General features: G+C 48.6%; 5 protein-coding genes across 5 annotated transcripts; 1 reads left to right on the top strand and 4 right to left on the bottom strand.

Moving 5' to 3' along the window:
* Positions 1-969: 969 nt before the first annotated feature.
* BO85DRAFT_454211 (glycosyltransferase family 69 protein) lies at positions 970-2,723 on the bottom strand. The gene has a single exon (XM_025661227.1). The coding sequence runs from the start codon at positions 2,693-2,695 to the stop codon at positions 1,118-1,120; it is 1,578 nt and encodes a 525-aa protein (XP_025510071.1). The 5' UTR covers positions 2,696-2,723; the 3' UTR covers positions 970-1,117.
* A 3,518-nt stretch (positions 2,724-6,241) lies between these two features.
* BO85DRAFT_507857 (uncharacterized protein) lies at positions 6,242-8,255 on the top strand (the record flags this gene model as incomplete). Its single annotated transcript, XM_025664426.1, has 1 exon — positions 6,242-8,255. One exon carries the CDS (start codon positions 6,242-6,244, stop codon positions 7,913-7,915), a length of 1,674 nt encoding a protein of 557 aa, XP_025510070.1. The 3' UTR covers positions 7,916-8,255.
* BO85DRAFT_507855 (uncharacterized protein) lies at positions 8,160-9,335 on the bottom strand (the record flags this gene model as incomplete). The annotated part of the gene is made up of 2 exons (XM_025664425.1): positions 8,160-8,219; positions 8,948-9,335. Coding segments are annotated over 2 exons (448 nt in total), but the record flags the coding sequence as incomplete, so codon positions are not given.
* Positions 9,336-10,304: 969 nt separating this feature from the next.
* BO85DRAFT_507847 (uncharacterized protein) lies at positions 10,305-10,874 on the bottom strand (the record flags this gene model as incomplete). Its single annotated transcript, XM_025664424.1, has 1 exon — positions 10,305-10,874. The coding sequence occupies one exon, from the start codon at positions 10,872-10,874 to the stop codon at positions 10,305-10,307; it is 570 nt and encodes a 189-aa protein (XP_025510068.1).
* A 789-nt stretch (positions 10,875-11,663) lies between these two features.
* On the bottom strand, positions 11,664-13,560 carry BO85DRAFT_454210 (purine-cytosine permease family protein). The gene is made up of 2 exons (XM_025661226.1): positions 13,038-13,560; positions 11,664-12,979 (listed from the first exon to the last, which is right to left on the bottom strand). Exons 1-2 carry the CDS (start codon positions 13,452-13,454, stop codon positions 11,852-11,854), a joined length of 1,545 nt encoding a protein of 514 aa, XP_025510067.1. The 5' UTR covers positions 13,455-13,560; the 3' UTR covers positions 11,664-11,851.
* Positions 13,561-14,270: the final 710 nt, after the last annotated feature.

Below are 14,270 nucleotides of genomic sequence, written 5' to 3'. Positions count from 1 at the left end.
TTGGTGCACGATGCCATGCTTTTGTGTGTTTCGAGTACCGCTCGGAGAATAAACACCATTATAGCAAGACTCATGAGCTATATAGTAGGACAAGCGACTCATCTGCTCTGGGACATTGTCCTGTGTAACTCGAGGTTTTCCGCGATGTTCCGATCATCTTGGGAGCCGAGGTGCAGTGGTTATATTTGTTCAGTCGTGACTTCTGCCAATTAGCTAGGAGTCGGAAATGATGCGGCATGTTTGAGGTTGAACTCGGACCCATTTCTTGCTTGTACTCCGTAGCCTGACGCATATTCATTAAGGTTTGGAGGATTTCTCCACAGATTGATTTGAAACACGCTTTGAGATACTGCTTCATACTTCGGTCATACCTCGGCTAACCCCTGTTCAGTATATGGAAATGTGGTCGTAGCTAAAACTTATGCTGGTATTGATCCCTGGGAGTTACCTGATTCTGTATCCAATGAATGAAGGGAATTTGGTGGATGATCTTTTGAAGAAGGGTATAATACTCAAATAACATGACATTTTCTCAGAGTTGGGGAGGATAGCAAGCAGATGAGATAGCAAAATGGAATCGGAAGATGAGGTCAGGTGTTAAACGTTGAGATCGGACTTGTCCCAGCTACGACTGATGCTGTTATAAGGCCGCTGAGGGAGGTCACATAATAAGTCACGCGTTAACTGGATATTTAGGCTCGTGCAACAATGCACAGAGTAACAGGAAGCCCGTTTACGGCGGGCAGAAGGTCAGCAGCAGCAGCAGAGAGAGAGAAGGAGAGAGAGACGGTTGGTTCAATGGAGGCTCGCAGGTTGCCATCATATTGTACGTTCGGAAATTCTGTTGACTTTGTAAATGAATATACTGCGATTTCTTCGAATATTATTTCACGATGAAGGCTAATAATTGTTGATAGACTATATTATCCTCTACACAATAGTCATATGCTTTCAGCTTTAGTTCCGCAATGTGAGGAAGGATCATCTATTATTTTTAGTTCCCTCTAAATACATCATTAGTAGATCCAGCGCCATAGGTCATCAATAATGGTGAACGCTCGACAAAGACTAAAACTGAAATTGAAGCAACAGACGTTCACAGCCCGAGCAGGCAGACTCAAGACGGCAACGCCGGGACAGGGACAGAGACCCAACCCCCTTCGCCAGTCTCTTCCCGACGAGAAAGGACCTGTAGGTCCCATCTCCCGCAGAATCCATCGTAATTAGCAATCCGTGTCACTTGCGAAAAGGATCCTCCTTCTTTCGAATTATCCCCTACCCAGACCGTCTCTTGCACCTCTTCGCCGGGAACCTCTGCTCGACGCGGATTATAAACCGGAAGACCAACCGCAGTGCTGGAAAGCCAATGGGCGATAGAATAAAGTCTCTCCACCCGACGAGTAATCCTGAGCCAACTGAAAGAGCGAGGGTGGTAGGCCACGCGAATGAAGGGGTTCATATAGATGCCCGAATCTTCCTCGCCGTCCCTCTCAGCCTCGGCCGCACCTATGGAGGATGAAGAGGGCCAGCTTTGAATATCCGCGTGTATCAAACAACATTCAGACGATTCCCAGAACAGATCCTCCTCACCGCGAAATTGCACAGGCACACGACGTCCGCGGTAATATGTTGGCTGATCCGTGTCTCTTGCTGCTGATACGCCGCGCTGGAAGAACCCAGCATCGAAGGCAACCATTCCTCCCCAGCAACTACGCACCCTGACTGCATCGGTTCCCTGCAGTACATCCGAGCGACTCTGGGCTTTGCCCGCAGTGGTGAACCATGGAAAGAATGGAAGTCCCATGCCGTAGCCCTCAAGGTCGCGCGTGGCAAAGGTATCGTAGAACTTGAACGGGTTGATAAAGTCGACCGCACATGCGGCTCGATAGTCCGGGCGGCCGTCGCGGGTATGTGTCGAGAAAAGAAGCTGCAGGGCATCCAGGGGATCGAAGTAGACGTCGTTCAAGAAGAGGAGGCGGTCGAACCGGTGGTTTAGATCATCCAAGGGACGCAAGGCCCGGTTGCGGACCTCTGCCAGGAAGGCCACGCGGCGCACGTGGCTGGATCCATCTGGTAGCGTAACGGTGGGAAAGCCCGTGAAATTGAAATGTTTGTCGTAAACAATAGATTTGTTACAAGGGACTCGATCGCTCAGCGCCGACAATGCCTGCTCGCCAGTTGCATCGCTGTCATTTTCATAGATGCTCAGGAAGACACGGTCCGGCCCGATCATGTCGATCAGATCTAGAAGACTCTGGCCCCACGCGCCACCCGCCAGAGTCCCGGTCTTGTCATAGAGGCTGACCGCGATAAAAACGGTAGAGTTATGTGGATTTCCCCGGCCTGGGGTTGTGGAGTCTTGGACGGCTGATTGCAAGGCACGGTAGTGAGGAGGCAAGTGAGTATAGGACGGGAATAATGCAAAAGTTGTGACAATTAGGCCAACCAGAACGCAGAACAGAATGGAAACTATCCTACGGACTGTGAAGGTATCAGGAGAATAACGTCGTCGTATGCGCCATTTCGCTGCTCGGGATGTCTGGAACAGAAGGGCTAAGAGACGTCCGATGCGGGAGACTCGAGCGCGAGTGGGATACCCATCTATCGAATCATCCCTCGCCAGTTCAATCTCTTCGGCATCGTCGAACGAAGTGCGAGCGACGGGCTCGTACCAGCCCCTCGTAAAACGTCCCATGATGAATCCGGCCACGACAGTGTCGAAGGTTACTCGAGCGGGAGATCTGACAGGGGAATTTGGAAGTCGGAGCCTACTTTCATATTTCTTTTGGGCGCTTACTTTTGGGCTTACTGTGCATCGCAAACACTTTGCCCTTTCAATATTAGATTCATGTGATTGCCGATCGCTGCATATTATTTGCTCATCTTGAGCTCCATGATTTATTAAGGACTAATGCTTCTTTCGACCAGTAAACTATAATAAGCAGAAGTACTCACCAACTAGGAATAGTACCACTGCTAGTATAGTTACTACTGCAGCCGCTAGGGCAAGGCTGAGGCCATAGGCAACGCTATTTTGCGTAATACAGTAATGCCAGTAAGAAAAATATCACCCCAGCCGTGGCTATGTTAATGGGGCAGGATTTATGCATAGAAAACTTTCAGGACAAGGTACCTGGTGATTTCCTTTGACATTGAAGCACTACCTCCTTATGCATTATATCGAGCCAGCCCTACAGGCAGCAAAGGCTATGTGGCCTGATTGTTGATGGATGTAGCCTAAGTTGTTTATACTACAAAACGCTGGGAGATTGAAGTGGATCTCTCAACGTGAACGTTGTTAACGTAGGATCGCCTGAGGCGTCCTGGTGTTCGCCGGGAAAGACCCGTCATTTCGCTGTGGGTCTGAACCTTACCCTACAATCCTCCCGCGTGTCTCGTGCGACCACAACATTCAATCTGACCAGACCTTTTCTCAACTCTTGGAAAAGCTTGAGCTGACGTGATCTGACCATCAATCTCGATGGCTTTGGCAGCTGTTAGCCTTAATGCACATAATGGCCAGATCCGTCTGTAGCACATTAAATCATCTCAGGAACACAGTCCACAAGGTACTAGTCATAACTAAACTTGTCAAGAATGCAGGAATCTCAGCTGAAACATTTCAAAATACACTAATCGCTAGGTAGTATATCTTACCAGGACTCAAGTACCTATACCACTTTCAACATCTATAGTTATCGTTGGTATCATGACCGCCAGCTTAAGATTAATCAATCCAGACAGCCCTTTCCAAATACAAATAGGGCAGATTCACAGTCTAGTTCTCAAGTATGCGCTATGGTTAGTAGGCTAGATGATATAGAATCTCAAACTCCCAAGCAATGGAATTTTTACTAACAGCTCATAAAACCAGCGGTGCTTAAAGTAGGCCTCCATTCCTAGAAGATCCCCTCACAAAATCTGCCTCAACTTGCTTCTGTCCGATTCCCCTAAATATATCTGCGTATATATGCCCCCTGACGTGATATTCATGGACTGGTCGCTAGATTATCCACTTTATGCCCCCCCCCCCCCCCCAAAAAAAAAAAAAAAAAAAAAAAAAAAAACCTCATGCTCGGATCAAAGCAGAGTATAGCCAGACACAGTATTCGCCATCCTATAAAGATGATTTGTGTCAATTACATCCTATATCCTGGATGTTTTCACAAATACTGACATCCAAAGTAACAATCACCATCGAAGATGGGACATAAGATAATTGCAGCAAAAATAACAGGCTATATTGATAGGACTTGACTCTGGGACAGTGTGCCCAAACATATACTTACTTAGCTACAACAGACTGGCCACACCTTAACCAAGTTGTGTGTGTGTCACAATACATATTATAATTCAACAACCCAGCCGATGATAAAAGAAGGCAGCAAACACTTCTCCAACACCTACATACATTGGTATTATAACCTAGCTGAGAACACAGAGTTCAATACTTGAATACCACACCGTATCTCGTATTTCCAAGATATCTGCCACAACATAGAGCTTTTACCAGCCACCGAGTTATCACGACAATGTGCCAACTACAAAGCCTTTTTTCTCGAAGCCAAACACTAAAAGAGACACAAGTGGTTGTTGATTACTTCAATAGTTTATCCTGATCTTTCAACCTTTGTTAAGCACCAGCCATGTTGACAACTTATTCGTCAGGAATGCGACCATGTTTTGGGGCAGAAATTAGTGTATATTCTCACTGGAACGCTATGTTACTCGATCGGTACTTGCTATCAATCATGGCTAGTGCATCAAAGGTCATCAAATTGGAGCCCCATACATAACAACACATTGGGAACACTCGATGACAAACGCTTTATGCGTAGAATTGGCCATACTCTTACGCCGTGGCAGGGTCTTCTGCATACCAGTCTCTTACCACCCCAGAAAGTTTCATTGACACGACTCTAGTTTCCCTGCTTGGGAAAAGGGCAAGCATCGCACATGGAAGAACGGTGAATTGACAGGACGGAACATTTTGAGATGTAATTATCAACCTTACAGACCATCTTCTCTCATTATCCACGCCATTCCATACCATGACCACTCAGACGGCTTTTGGGACTTCCCTTTTGAGATTTCCTTGTTGGTAAGCCAGAGACCCCTTACTACCTGTGCCACTTGTGCTATCGCGATGAGCTGCTTGATGCATACTATGTACTTTCAATGGATCAAATATCGCGAGTGGGGGCCAATATTCACCACCCAAGAAACGGGATTCAAAGGAATCCTCAAGATCAAGTGTGAGGAATTTTCTTATCGTAACGGCATAGCGGCTCTGTCCGGCCGTGGAGTAGATGCCATCAGGATGTACACGCCCAGACCTATTCCTGCCTTATCCAGTACCTTCCTCGCACAGGCCCTCCTTTAGTGCAACCCTATGGCACTTTGCTGCCCTTGAACGATCCTTTACCCACATCATTGGGTAGGATAAAGAATCCCCGTGCACAGGAGGGTCGGGCAAAACAAGGAACTGCTCAGAAAGCAGATTCATATCACAAGAATACCTTGTGCCTAGGACTTTCACACCAGGCAGTACATTGCATACTGCCACACCATGCAGATCGCAAGGGGCAAAACCGTTATGCGTCGAAGGTTCAACGGTGGCTTTGCATTAACAGCAGTACTACAGACGATCATTGGCTCGCATTATTCCGGGTCGTCCTCGAGCACCATCCAATAATATAACAACTTCAAGCTGCAGACCTCCCAGAATGGAACAACGCCCTTAACAAATTATGACGTTTGCTTAGTAACATATCAACATTTTGATAGCTAGTATATAGAATTGATTGCGATAGTCCTCGCGTCCAGCCTAAAGAGGGTGACTTGGAGAAAGATTATGCCATACATGTCGATGGCGAATCACTTACCATCAGCAAGGGAAGCTGTACCGACTCATTTCCCTGATTTTCAGTGGCACGGCTTTGCTGTCGTATTCCGTCGTCGACTCTGGTCGAAGCGAGGAACCAATATGGGAAGCGAGAAGTCAATTTGGATGATCCCCAACTTTGTGTTGCCAGCTCTAGGATCTGATGACAATCGGCTTCGTATTCAATGTCTCTGTACTAAAGAGGATATTCGATTGCGTCTTCCAGTAGACATAGATTATTATTTAAAGATCTCTCTATGCCTCTGGACGAAACTATTCCATTCCATAAGTCTCTAATCTCAAAAGACATTCGAGAAATCTACATTGAATCTGCCCTGAACAAAACCTGCCGCAGTCATGACTACCCAGACTCAAGAAAGGTTCTCTGCTGCCACCAAGGCTGACTACTTTCCCGTTCAGCCGAGTGCTATCTACCATGAACCCACCGATGATGTTCTGACTGTCGATGGTATCTGCCACACACCCCGACCTCACTGTCTGGCTGAACTCAAGCGAGTCCTTGCCCAGCATGCTACATCTCCTAGTACACCTTCTATGCGTATCTGGGTCTACATGGCCCGGGCAATTCTCGGTGAGCCCGTCGAGCAGGAGGAAGATGTGCTGGCACCTGAAGATGGAGCTGATAACGCCATTGCAAACTCCTTCGGATGGTTCATCCCAGAGAACGCAACCGAGGTCATGACCGGCGATGACCATCCCTTGCTCTCGCTCCCAGCGGCTGTCTGTGCGCCTCTTTGGAGCATCAGGTCAGCGGGAATCTTCCATCCCGAGTGGATGCAAGAGGCGCTCGGTATCATCATCTCACGAGCATCTGGAACTTCGTTTGACCCGTGCGTGGCTATCACTCGGTCTATAGACCCGGAAAGTAGGCTCAATCAAGTCAGCGCCATGACAGGACTGGGTAAACTCCGAGTCAGCAATCTGTCCACTGGAGGGCTAAGTGGGCTCTTCTACTTGGCTCTCACCAGCCCGGAAGCGATGACTGAGGAGGCTCGTGCTGTCACTGCTTTCTACCACGGTTTGCCGTATGCAGACGAGCTCAGCGTTTGCGACCAGGGAGGGCAATGGGCCCATCTTCCAAATCTAGCTGGCCCATTACTTGCAGCAGAAAAACTGCTAAGCGGACCTCGCCCGGAGATCTTTGATCGTGTACTGTTCAGTTACCATTGCTGCACAATGGACCCTAAAACCCCGCCTTTCTCGTCTAACTACTCCATCTCTACCTTGTTCCTCGCTAGGCTATACGACTCTACTCTTCCATCGTTTCTTGACTGTATCAAAGCTCTGGACCCAATTTCTATCTTTGGGGCCCGTGCAACTGCCTGGGGAACTGTTTTCTCGAATGACATATTCGATTATGTGAATGACCAGAAGTCGGGCAGGGCACTCAATTTCTGCTGGGCCGTAGGCACTTGGGACGGCCCCATCATCTGTGCTCGAATGTTCCGTGGGTGTCTCCTTGCCAACGCGCGGATCGCTCGTGAAGCTCCTGGTCCCCTCTTCGCTATCTTGTTCATGGAGTTCGTCTATCTCTACAGTGCGCGGTATTGCTACTGGGCCATTTCGCAGAAGTGTGATACTGATATTCCGTTAGATGACACTTACATTCCTTGTACATTTGATGAGATCCCATCTCCGGATACCCCTCCTGTCGGTGGATTCCGTGCAGCATTGCGCGCAGCCTTTGCGGAGTCGCCTCCTGATGGCTGCAATGGACATTCCGAGGTGCCTGACATCACCGCCAACAAAAGCGGCCAGTCTCTTTCCCCTTGGCAAGGGCTAGCTGCTACAAAATGTGATTGGGATAATCCGCATAAGAACTTCGATAATCTAGCTATGGGGGCTACCTATGAGATCCTGGCTTGTCTTGACCGTGGTGTCTATAAATCCTCACGTGGACTTTACAACGCTCACCTTGCATGGATGATCCGTCAGTACGACATCCTGGTGGAATGTGGTAGAGATAATTTGGCAGTCGGACGTTACTACGTCTCCCATCGGTTGAAGTAAGGGTCAGCTGTGCATACATCCATCGGCACGAAACATGATTCAGTCCCGTCCCTCTCTTTAGTTTCATGATGATCTTATGTATTTGAGAAGTATCGCACCCAGAATGAATAAAGCTGCAGACAAACATGACCATAGTGTTGAATGACTCATGTCAGAACATATCTCTCCGTCCACTCAGGGTAGACATAGTGTATCCTTTTTATGATCCTACAGTCGTCAACAATTAGGCACAGATGCTAGGCTCTCAGTAGTCATACACCTCGAAGGTTTTCAGAGGCAGGGTGATAGTAAACTCAATGGCATCCTATGTAGGCAGCAATATCTTATTGCTAGTCCAGTCGCGTCCCATTTGTGGGCTCTCAGCTCAACTTGTTTCTGTGCGCTGTTCGGGGTTTGATGGGCCTGAGCGTAGGGCTTTTCGCTGCTCGGGGCATGCTGTTGTGTCACCGGGCTCCGACCCAGCGCCTGACCAGTCAATCAGTCACCACTGCTGCTCTCACGTAATAGGGTGTGCTTTCGGCACTCTCGCCAGCCTCCGCCTCTGCTCTCTGTCCCCATGACCTCCTTCCGCTCCTCCCCTCTGTTTCCCATGCCACCCACCACTCCACACCCCCATTTCCTTGGCTCACCTCCGCTCCACCCCTCGCCCTAAAAGGTGCTCTCCACCCATCTGTCATGGGGTATCCGCTGGTGACTATACGCTCTCCCCTTGAATCCTTCACATCCACTACCTCTGATGAACTTATCAGTTCAGGGCATGTGCTCTACGCTTACGTCTAATTACTACTACAGGAACAAATAGAATTTCAAGCAATCACGATTATATCCATTCAGATCTTGCACACATTTCATAAGTCCAATTCCAATTCTCCTGAATAGAACGCTGCATCTTCACCTCCTCATATACGGATTATCCAAAGTCCTATCAGCGATCGGAAGATGTCTGACAAGATCACCCAAGGAAGCACCAATACCATGTAGGATATTGCGTTCCTCCATAGTCCTCAAAGTATCATTTCGTCTATACCTTACCAATGTAATGTTGTGTCCACGAAGCACAGCCCCGAACTTTGGCCAATCAGCACCGGGGGAATACACACCACGTCTGAAAATTTCACGTACGAGAGCCATCAACTCATTCTGGTCGGCGTGTTCTGGACCAGAAATAGCCAGAAACACTGGACAACTATAGGTCGTGCTGGTGACAACAAGCATCTCATACTTGACATTGTGGCCAGTGAAGGATGGGTAACTGTGGTCGCTTGTAATCACTGAGCGCAGGTCATCTTTCTCGAAGCCTGCTTCATCGACGTAGCCGTGTCCATCGAACCGTTCTACCCACTGTTCTTGGAGTAGGCGCGAGAGTAGGCTGAGATAGCCGTGATCAGGGGCTGACGTTTCCAAGATTGGCGTATTCATGGGTATATAATACAGTATATAGTGTGTCTGTATGTGCAAAATTCGATGAATTGATGGACGAAGCTTGCAGTTTATACCAGTGAGAGAGTAATTGGCGGTCTAATACACAGAAAAGGCAGACCAGACGAAGGGGACACAGGCCTACTCATATGTTAACATCCTTCCTCCATGCCAGACGCAGGTGCAGAAGAAGCTATTGAGAATTGCGTCGCTGCATCTCTGGATATTATTCAATTCCCTAGATAACATCTGCTATATAGTTGGAAACAGCCCAGAGGGTGTCAAATACATACAAGGCAATATGCACTGTACGTCACATATCAATATAAAAGTTCTCCACGTACGCTGACGGAACCGGAATCAACCTCATACATTACCACTCAGCTTAAACAAGACCAAAGAAGGGCTCTTGCCAGCCGTGCCTTTTTCTGCCCAACACAACACACATGCCAATCGGGAATGTCAGTCCACTCATTCACTCCACCAACCGTAATGAGTACTCTTCCCCACAACTATGCGTTACAGAAAGAACCTTCTAGACACCCTGAAAATACAGCTGAGGTGTCAGGAAGATTCCAGGCCAATGGACATTGTTCAAAGTTTAGCTTTTCAGGCATCGGTTGGTACGCAATCTATATGTGGTATGTAACCATGGATGTTTCCCTGTGGTCAGTTTCTGACGGTCTCCCAATATTGCTGCAACTGAGTTCGAAAATTGGCTTACTGCTCCTGGTTTCACCTTTTTCTACACTAGTTGGTAGAACTGCAAAACCATCGACGTAACAGTAAGGATCAAATACTATACATGTATCTAGGAATCAACTAGGTGAGTACAAACACATACTCTACATCTACACATATTCATCACTACATATCCACGTAGCCTCTAGAGCAATGGTAAAAACTGTAAATTCACACCTAGCACACAGATGCTAACCATCCTGAAATCCCCCAAATCGTAGTCGTACGATCAATCCGTCCCCAATTCATCCGGGATCTGAAATTCCTCAACAATCCCATCCAAGAGACGTATAATCCTCCCCCAGAGAATATCATGCACAGTCTCCCCCTCAAACACCACCTTATGTGCACCGCCTTCAAGATCCACTTTGAAGACACATATTTCCTGCCCATGAATAACAGCCCCGTACTGCGGCCACCCCTCACGAGGCTTGTTTTTCTTATCCGCGAACAAAGATCGTAGCTTACTTCTCAGTAAATCACATACTACCTTAACGCGCTCTCGAGCCCAGTCGGGAGCCTGCCCGTCAGGTGATAGTAATGTATCGGGTGCCTCACACCCAACGGCAACAAACACCGGTCCATATTTTCTGCTGCACATGATAAGATTTGCGTTATAGAGGTCGCCCTGGAGCTCTGGACTTGGCTGGAGCCAGTAGTGTAGTGTGCTTAGCACGTTCAGGTCGCCGCGCTTGAACCCGCGCTTGGTGACATTTCCGTGTTCGTCGACTTTTTCCTCGAACGAGCGTTTGAGGGTGTCGGCGAAGTTGAGAATGTTGTATGTGTCGGCGCTCATCATGGTTGTGGGTGGATGGTTAATTGGAGAGTTGTAATGATTGGGCAGATCGGCAGTACTAGTATCTAGCACCGTGGGAAGACCTAGTTTGGATGGTGATTTATATAAAGGCAAGAGAGTGAGGGTTGTTCGCCGGGTCTTTATAGGGTTTTATGGTCTCCCTCATCACGCGCACGAGGCATCATCTCTAATATAATCTGGGCATGAATCACATTATACATCATTTCATAAGCATTTCTTCGCGACCTTCCTGTGGAAGATTGTTCAGGATAATGGGGTGGCAAGGAGCCTAGGTGGGTATCTTCTTCATTGTGCATGTAATTCAATTTTGAGACGGATTGATGCCCTTGAGACATCATTTTATTTGCGGACAACCGAGGCGACGAGGCGTAATTTAGCCACACAGCAATAACACCGGCACATACCTCACTAATGGTGGGTTTAACCTCATCTTTCATCGCATTACCCACGCCCGTAACTCACTTTTACCTTCCGTCAAGATAGGCACACAGTCAGGGAATTATCAGCTAAAGGAGACTATTTATCTCGCCAGCGGTTGGAGTCTTCCGTTCACATTTACAGTTAAATAAGCAACTTGACTTCGCCCCAGTTCCTCTGGCTGCAAAATGTGTGATCCATCCAACATTGTCGTAATCCTTTAAGGATACCTTCTGTGCAACTAAGGAAGAATAGTTTTGTGTTGAGATAGTGGTGTGTGGTCATGGATAAGTAGATATTTTGTGTGTGTGTGTGTGTGTGTGTGTTCTTAGTTTAGATCGTTGTTGCTGCATTATGAGATGAAATTGGTATATTGATATTTTTGCTCATAGCATAACACATTATCTAGTACGGAAGAATCCGTTATATAGCATCGATTAGGCATACATCTTTATCGTCCCTCATGTCTCAGAAAGAAGGACACATCCTTTCCTTTTCACTTCTATTCTTTTTATTTTTCTCCGGGACAATGCAGAGTTCATTTACCGACCAATCTTCTGCAGCTCCAACCACCGCAGAGGCGGGAACACCAGCATCGCCCAAGACACACCCACCCAGATACCCAGGTCCGCACCGTCCGAACCAACCATCTTGGCAATCGGACCAACATACCATATTTGGTCCATGCAGACGATCGCACCCGCCCAGCCAATCAGGAACGCAGCCAGAGCAGCAAGACCCAGGGGCAACTTGGACCGGTCAGCCCAAGCATCCCAGTCGAAACCACGGGTGCGGCGGAAGATTAGGTGTTCCTCCAAAGCGATGGTCAAATAAATGGTCACCCAGTAACCCATCAGGGCAAGGAAGTTCTCGAAGATATCGTAGAGGTGGTTCCGGCCACCCAGGGCGCAAGCAGTGTAGATGATCACACCAACACAGGAGAGGAACCATCTGGGAAGGCTGCCAAGGTGACGGCCCATGATCTGGAAGCCCAGAGTGGCGGAGTAGGTTCCAGGGATGTTGTTGGCAATCAGACCCAGGGCGACGAGAACGCCCAAGAACTTGCCAAATCCGCCGAGACCGTCATATCCGGCAATGATGAGTGCTCCAGCAGAAGTGTCGTATGCCTCCGCCCACGATGGGTTCGTTAGCGTGCCACTAGCGAGGCCGACACCCATAAGGTTGGCAAAAGAGAGGGCAAGGCCGACACCGAAGAGGGTCAGGGTGAAGGTCTTCCATTTCGAGGTGGTGGGAGGGAAGTAGACGAAGAAATCAGCGCCAGCAGGGGCCCAGGCAACGGAACTGGAGAGACAGAGCGAGAAGAAGGTGAGACGGTTGGCGTTGATGGTCTGGGGGTCGCCAGTAGTCTTGATGTTGGTGTCGAATTTCGGGCCGGCACTGCCGACCAAGACGAAGATGGCGATGAGTTGAGGCACCCAGGCCCATCGCTCGTACACGTGGAAAGGCGCCATACCAAAGACCACCACGATCCACGTGATGATGGCAATAATAATGATTCCCACCACCACCGTCAACCCACCATCAGCAACAGCGGACAGCACCTGGCCACCCACGAGGCAGTCGATCATTCCATAGCCCAACATGATGATGATGTTCAAAAGACAAGCGATCTTACTCGGGTAGTAGCCCATGAAATATCTTGCCACGACCTATAAGGTTTTTGGTTAGCACTACTTGACTTTCTTGATAAGGTGGCACGTTGCTTACCATTGTTCGATTACCACTCTGCGGTCCAAAAGTTCCCATATACGCCACACCTGCCGCACCAAGGAAAGCACCAAACACCGCACAGAGCGCCGAGTCAACGAAACTCAGAGAATAGTCCAGAGGCCCATACATTCCGATTGCGATGTTGTTCGCGGTGATGTTGGTACTAAACCAAAGCAAAGCCATTTGCATGTAATTGGATGCTGAGGCAGCGTGGCGCTCGGACTCTGGGACACGCTCGATACCGCGGCTTTCGAGGAACTTGATGGATTGAATACGAGCGTTGAGCCTCGTCCAGGCATTCCCTGAAGAAGGGTAGGAGGCCATTTCTTTTCCGGTTTCCGAGGGAGACGAGACCGGTTCTACGGCTGGAGCGGCGCGGTGGCCCTTCTCCTCGTCGTGCATGGTATCAGCCATGCTGGATATAGTGATAAATGGTCTGCGAGCTGGCGCAGGAGGGGATCCTCGGTTGGAGCAAAAGACGTTGAGGCCGCAAGTTTCAAAAATCAAAACGCAGCCGTTGAAGAGAACGTAGGAGGATTTAATGCAAGCCCAGCTGCATGGCGGGAAAAAACTCAGGGCCGGATGGGAGATAAAGAGGAGTTTTGCCCCCCTCGCAGTTGGCACTAGAGCAGGGACTAAGCTAAGGTAGAGTTGGATCCGGCGAATATGAAAAGTAGTTGGCGGAGAATGACTCCTCTGGCTTTCCTGCTCGGGCTTCGCCGGATTATTTTTTGGGAAATTTTTTTTCTTCGTTTTGGCCACAATAAGTCAGTCACCCGCCAATGACAGGACCCGCGCGGCAGCATCCATGCTTGGCTCGAGCACCCGCAGTGCTTAGCGGTTCAAGCAACGAGATTAATTCATTTTTCTCTTACTCTCCGATCCCGCTGGGTACCATCTTATTGTGATTAGCCTTGGTGTTCCCTGGGTCATCACCCTTGCCGTGGATGAACCTCAAGGGGTCTGGACATGGGTCATGAAGATTATGCCGCGATTGCTATTCTCATCTGGAAGGCTTATCTTTTTCATTGTCCCCGGCTTTCCCCTTCCCAGTTATCCCGGTTCCTCTTCTGATTTGAAGTTGATGACATGACTAACACTAAGCTGTCTTGGGGTTAGCAGAATGCCCTCATTGGGGACTAATATTCTGCCGGGGTCCCTCCACCGCCCAGGGGCAAATACCCTCAAGGGAAATGGGCTGATGGATTCCAGCTAGTTCTAGGCTACAGC

Source organism: Aspergillus piperis (assembly GCF_003184755.1).
Source record: "Aspergillus piperis CBS 112811 unplaced genomic scaffold BO85scaffold_34, whole genome shotgun sequence".
NCBI classification, from domain to species: domain Eukaryota; kingdom Fungi; phylum Ascomycota; class Eurotiomycetes; order Eurotiales; family Aspergillaceae; genus Aspergillus; species Aspergillus piperis.
Note: the sequence above shows the minus strand (reverse complement) of the source record. Positions and strands in the feature narration are given on the sequence as shown.

What these genes read in the sequence shown, in the direction of transcription:
- BO85DRAFT_454211 (XM_025661227.1), bottom strand. Translation starts at nt 2,695, where the DNA reads ATGGGACGTTTTACGAGGGGCTGGTACGAGCCCGTCGCTCGCACTTCG.
- BO85DRAFT_454210 (XM_025661226.1), bottom strand. Translation starts at nt 13,454, where the DNA reads ATGGCTGATACCATGCACGACGAGGAGAAGGGCCACCGCGCCGCTCCA. An exon ending in AGAGTGGTAATCGAACAATG is followed by an intron (nt 12,980 to 13,037) that starts GTAAGCAACGTG and finishes AAAACCTTATAG; the next exon opens with GTCGTGGCAAGATATTTCAT.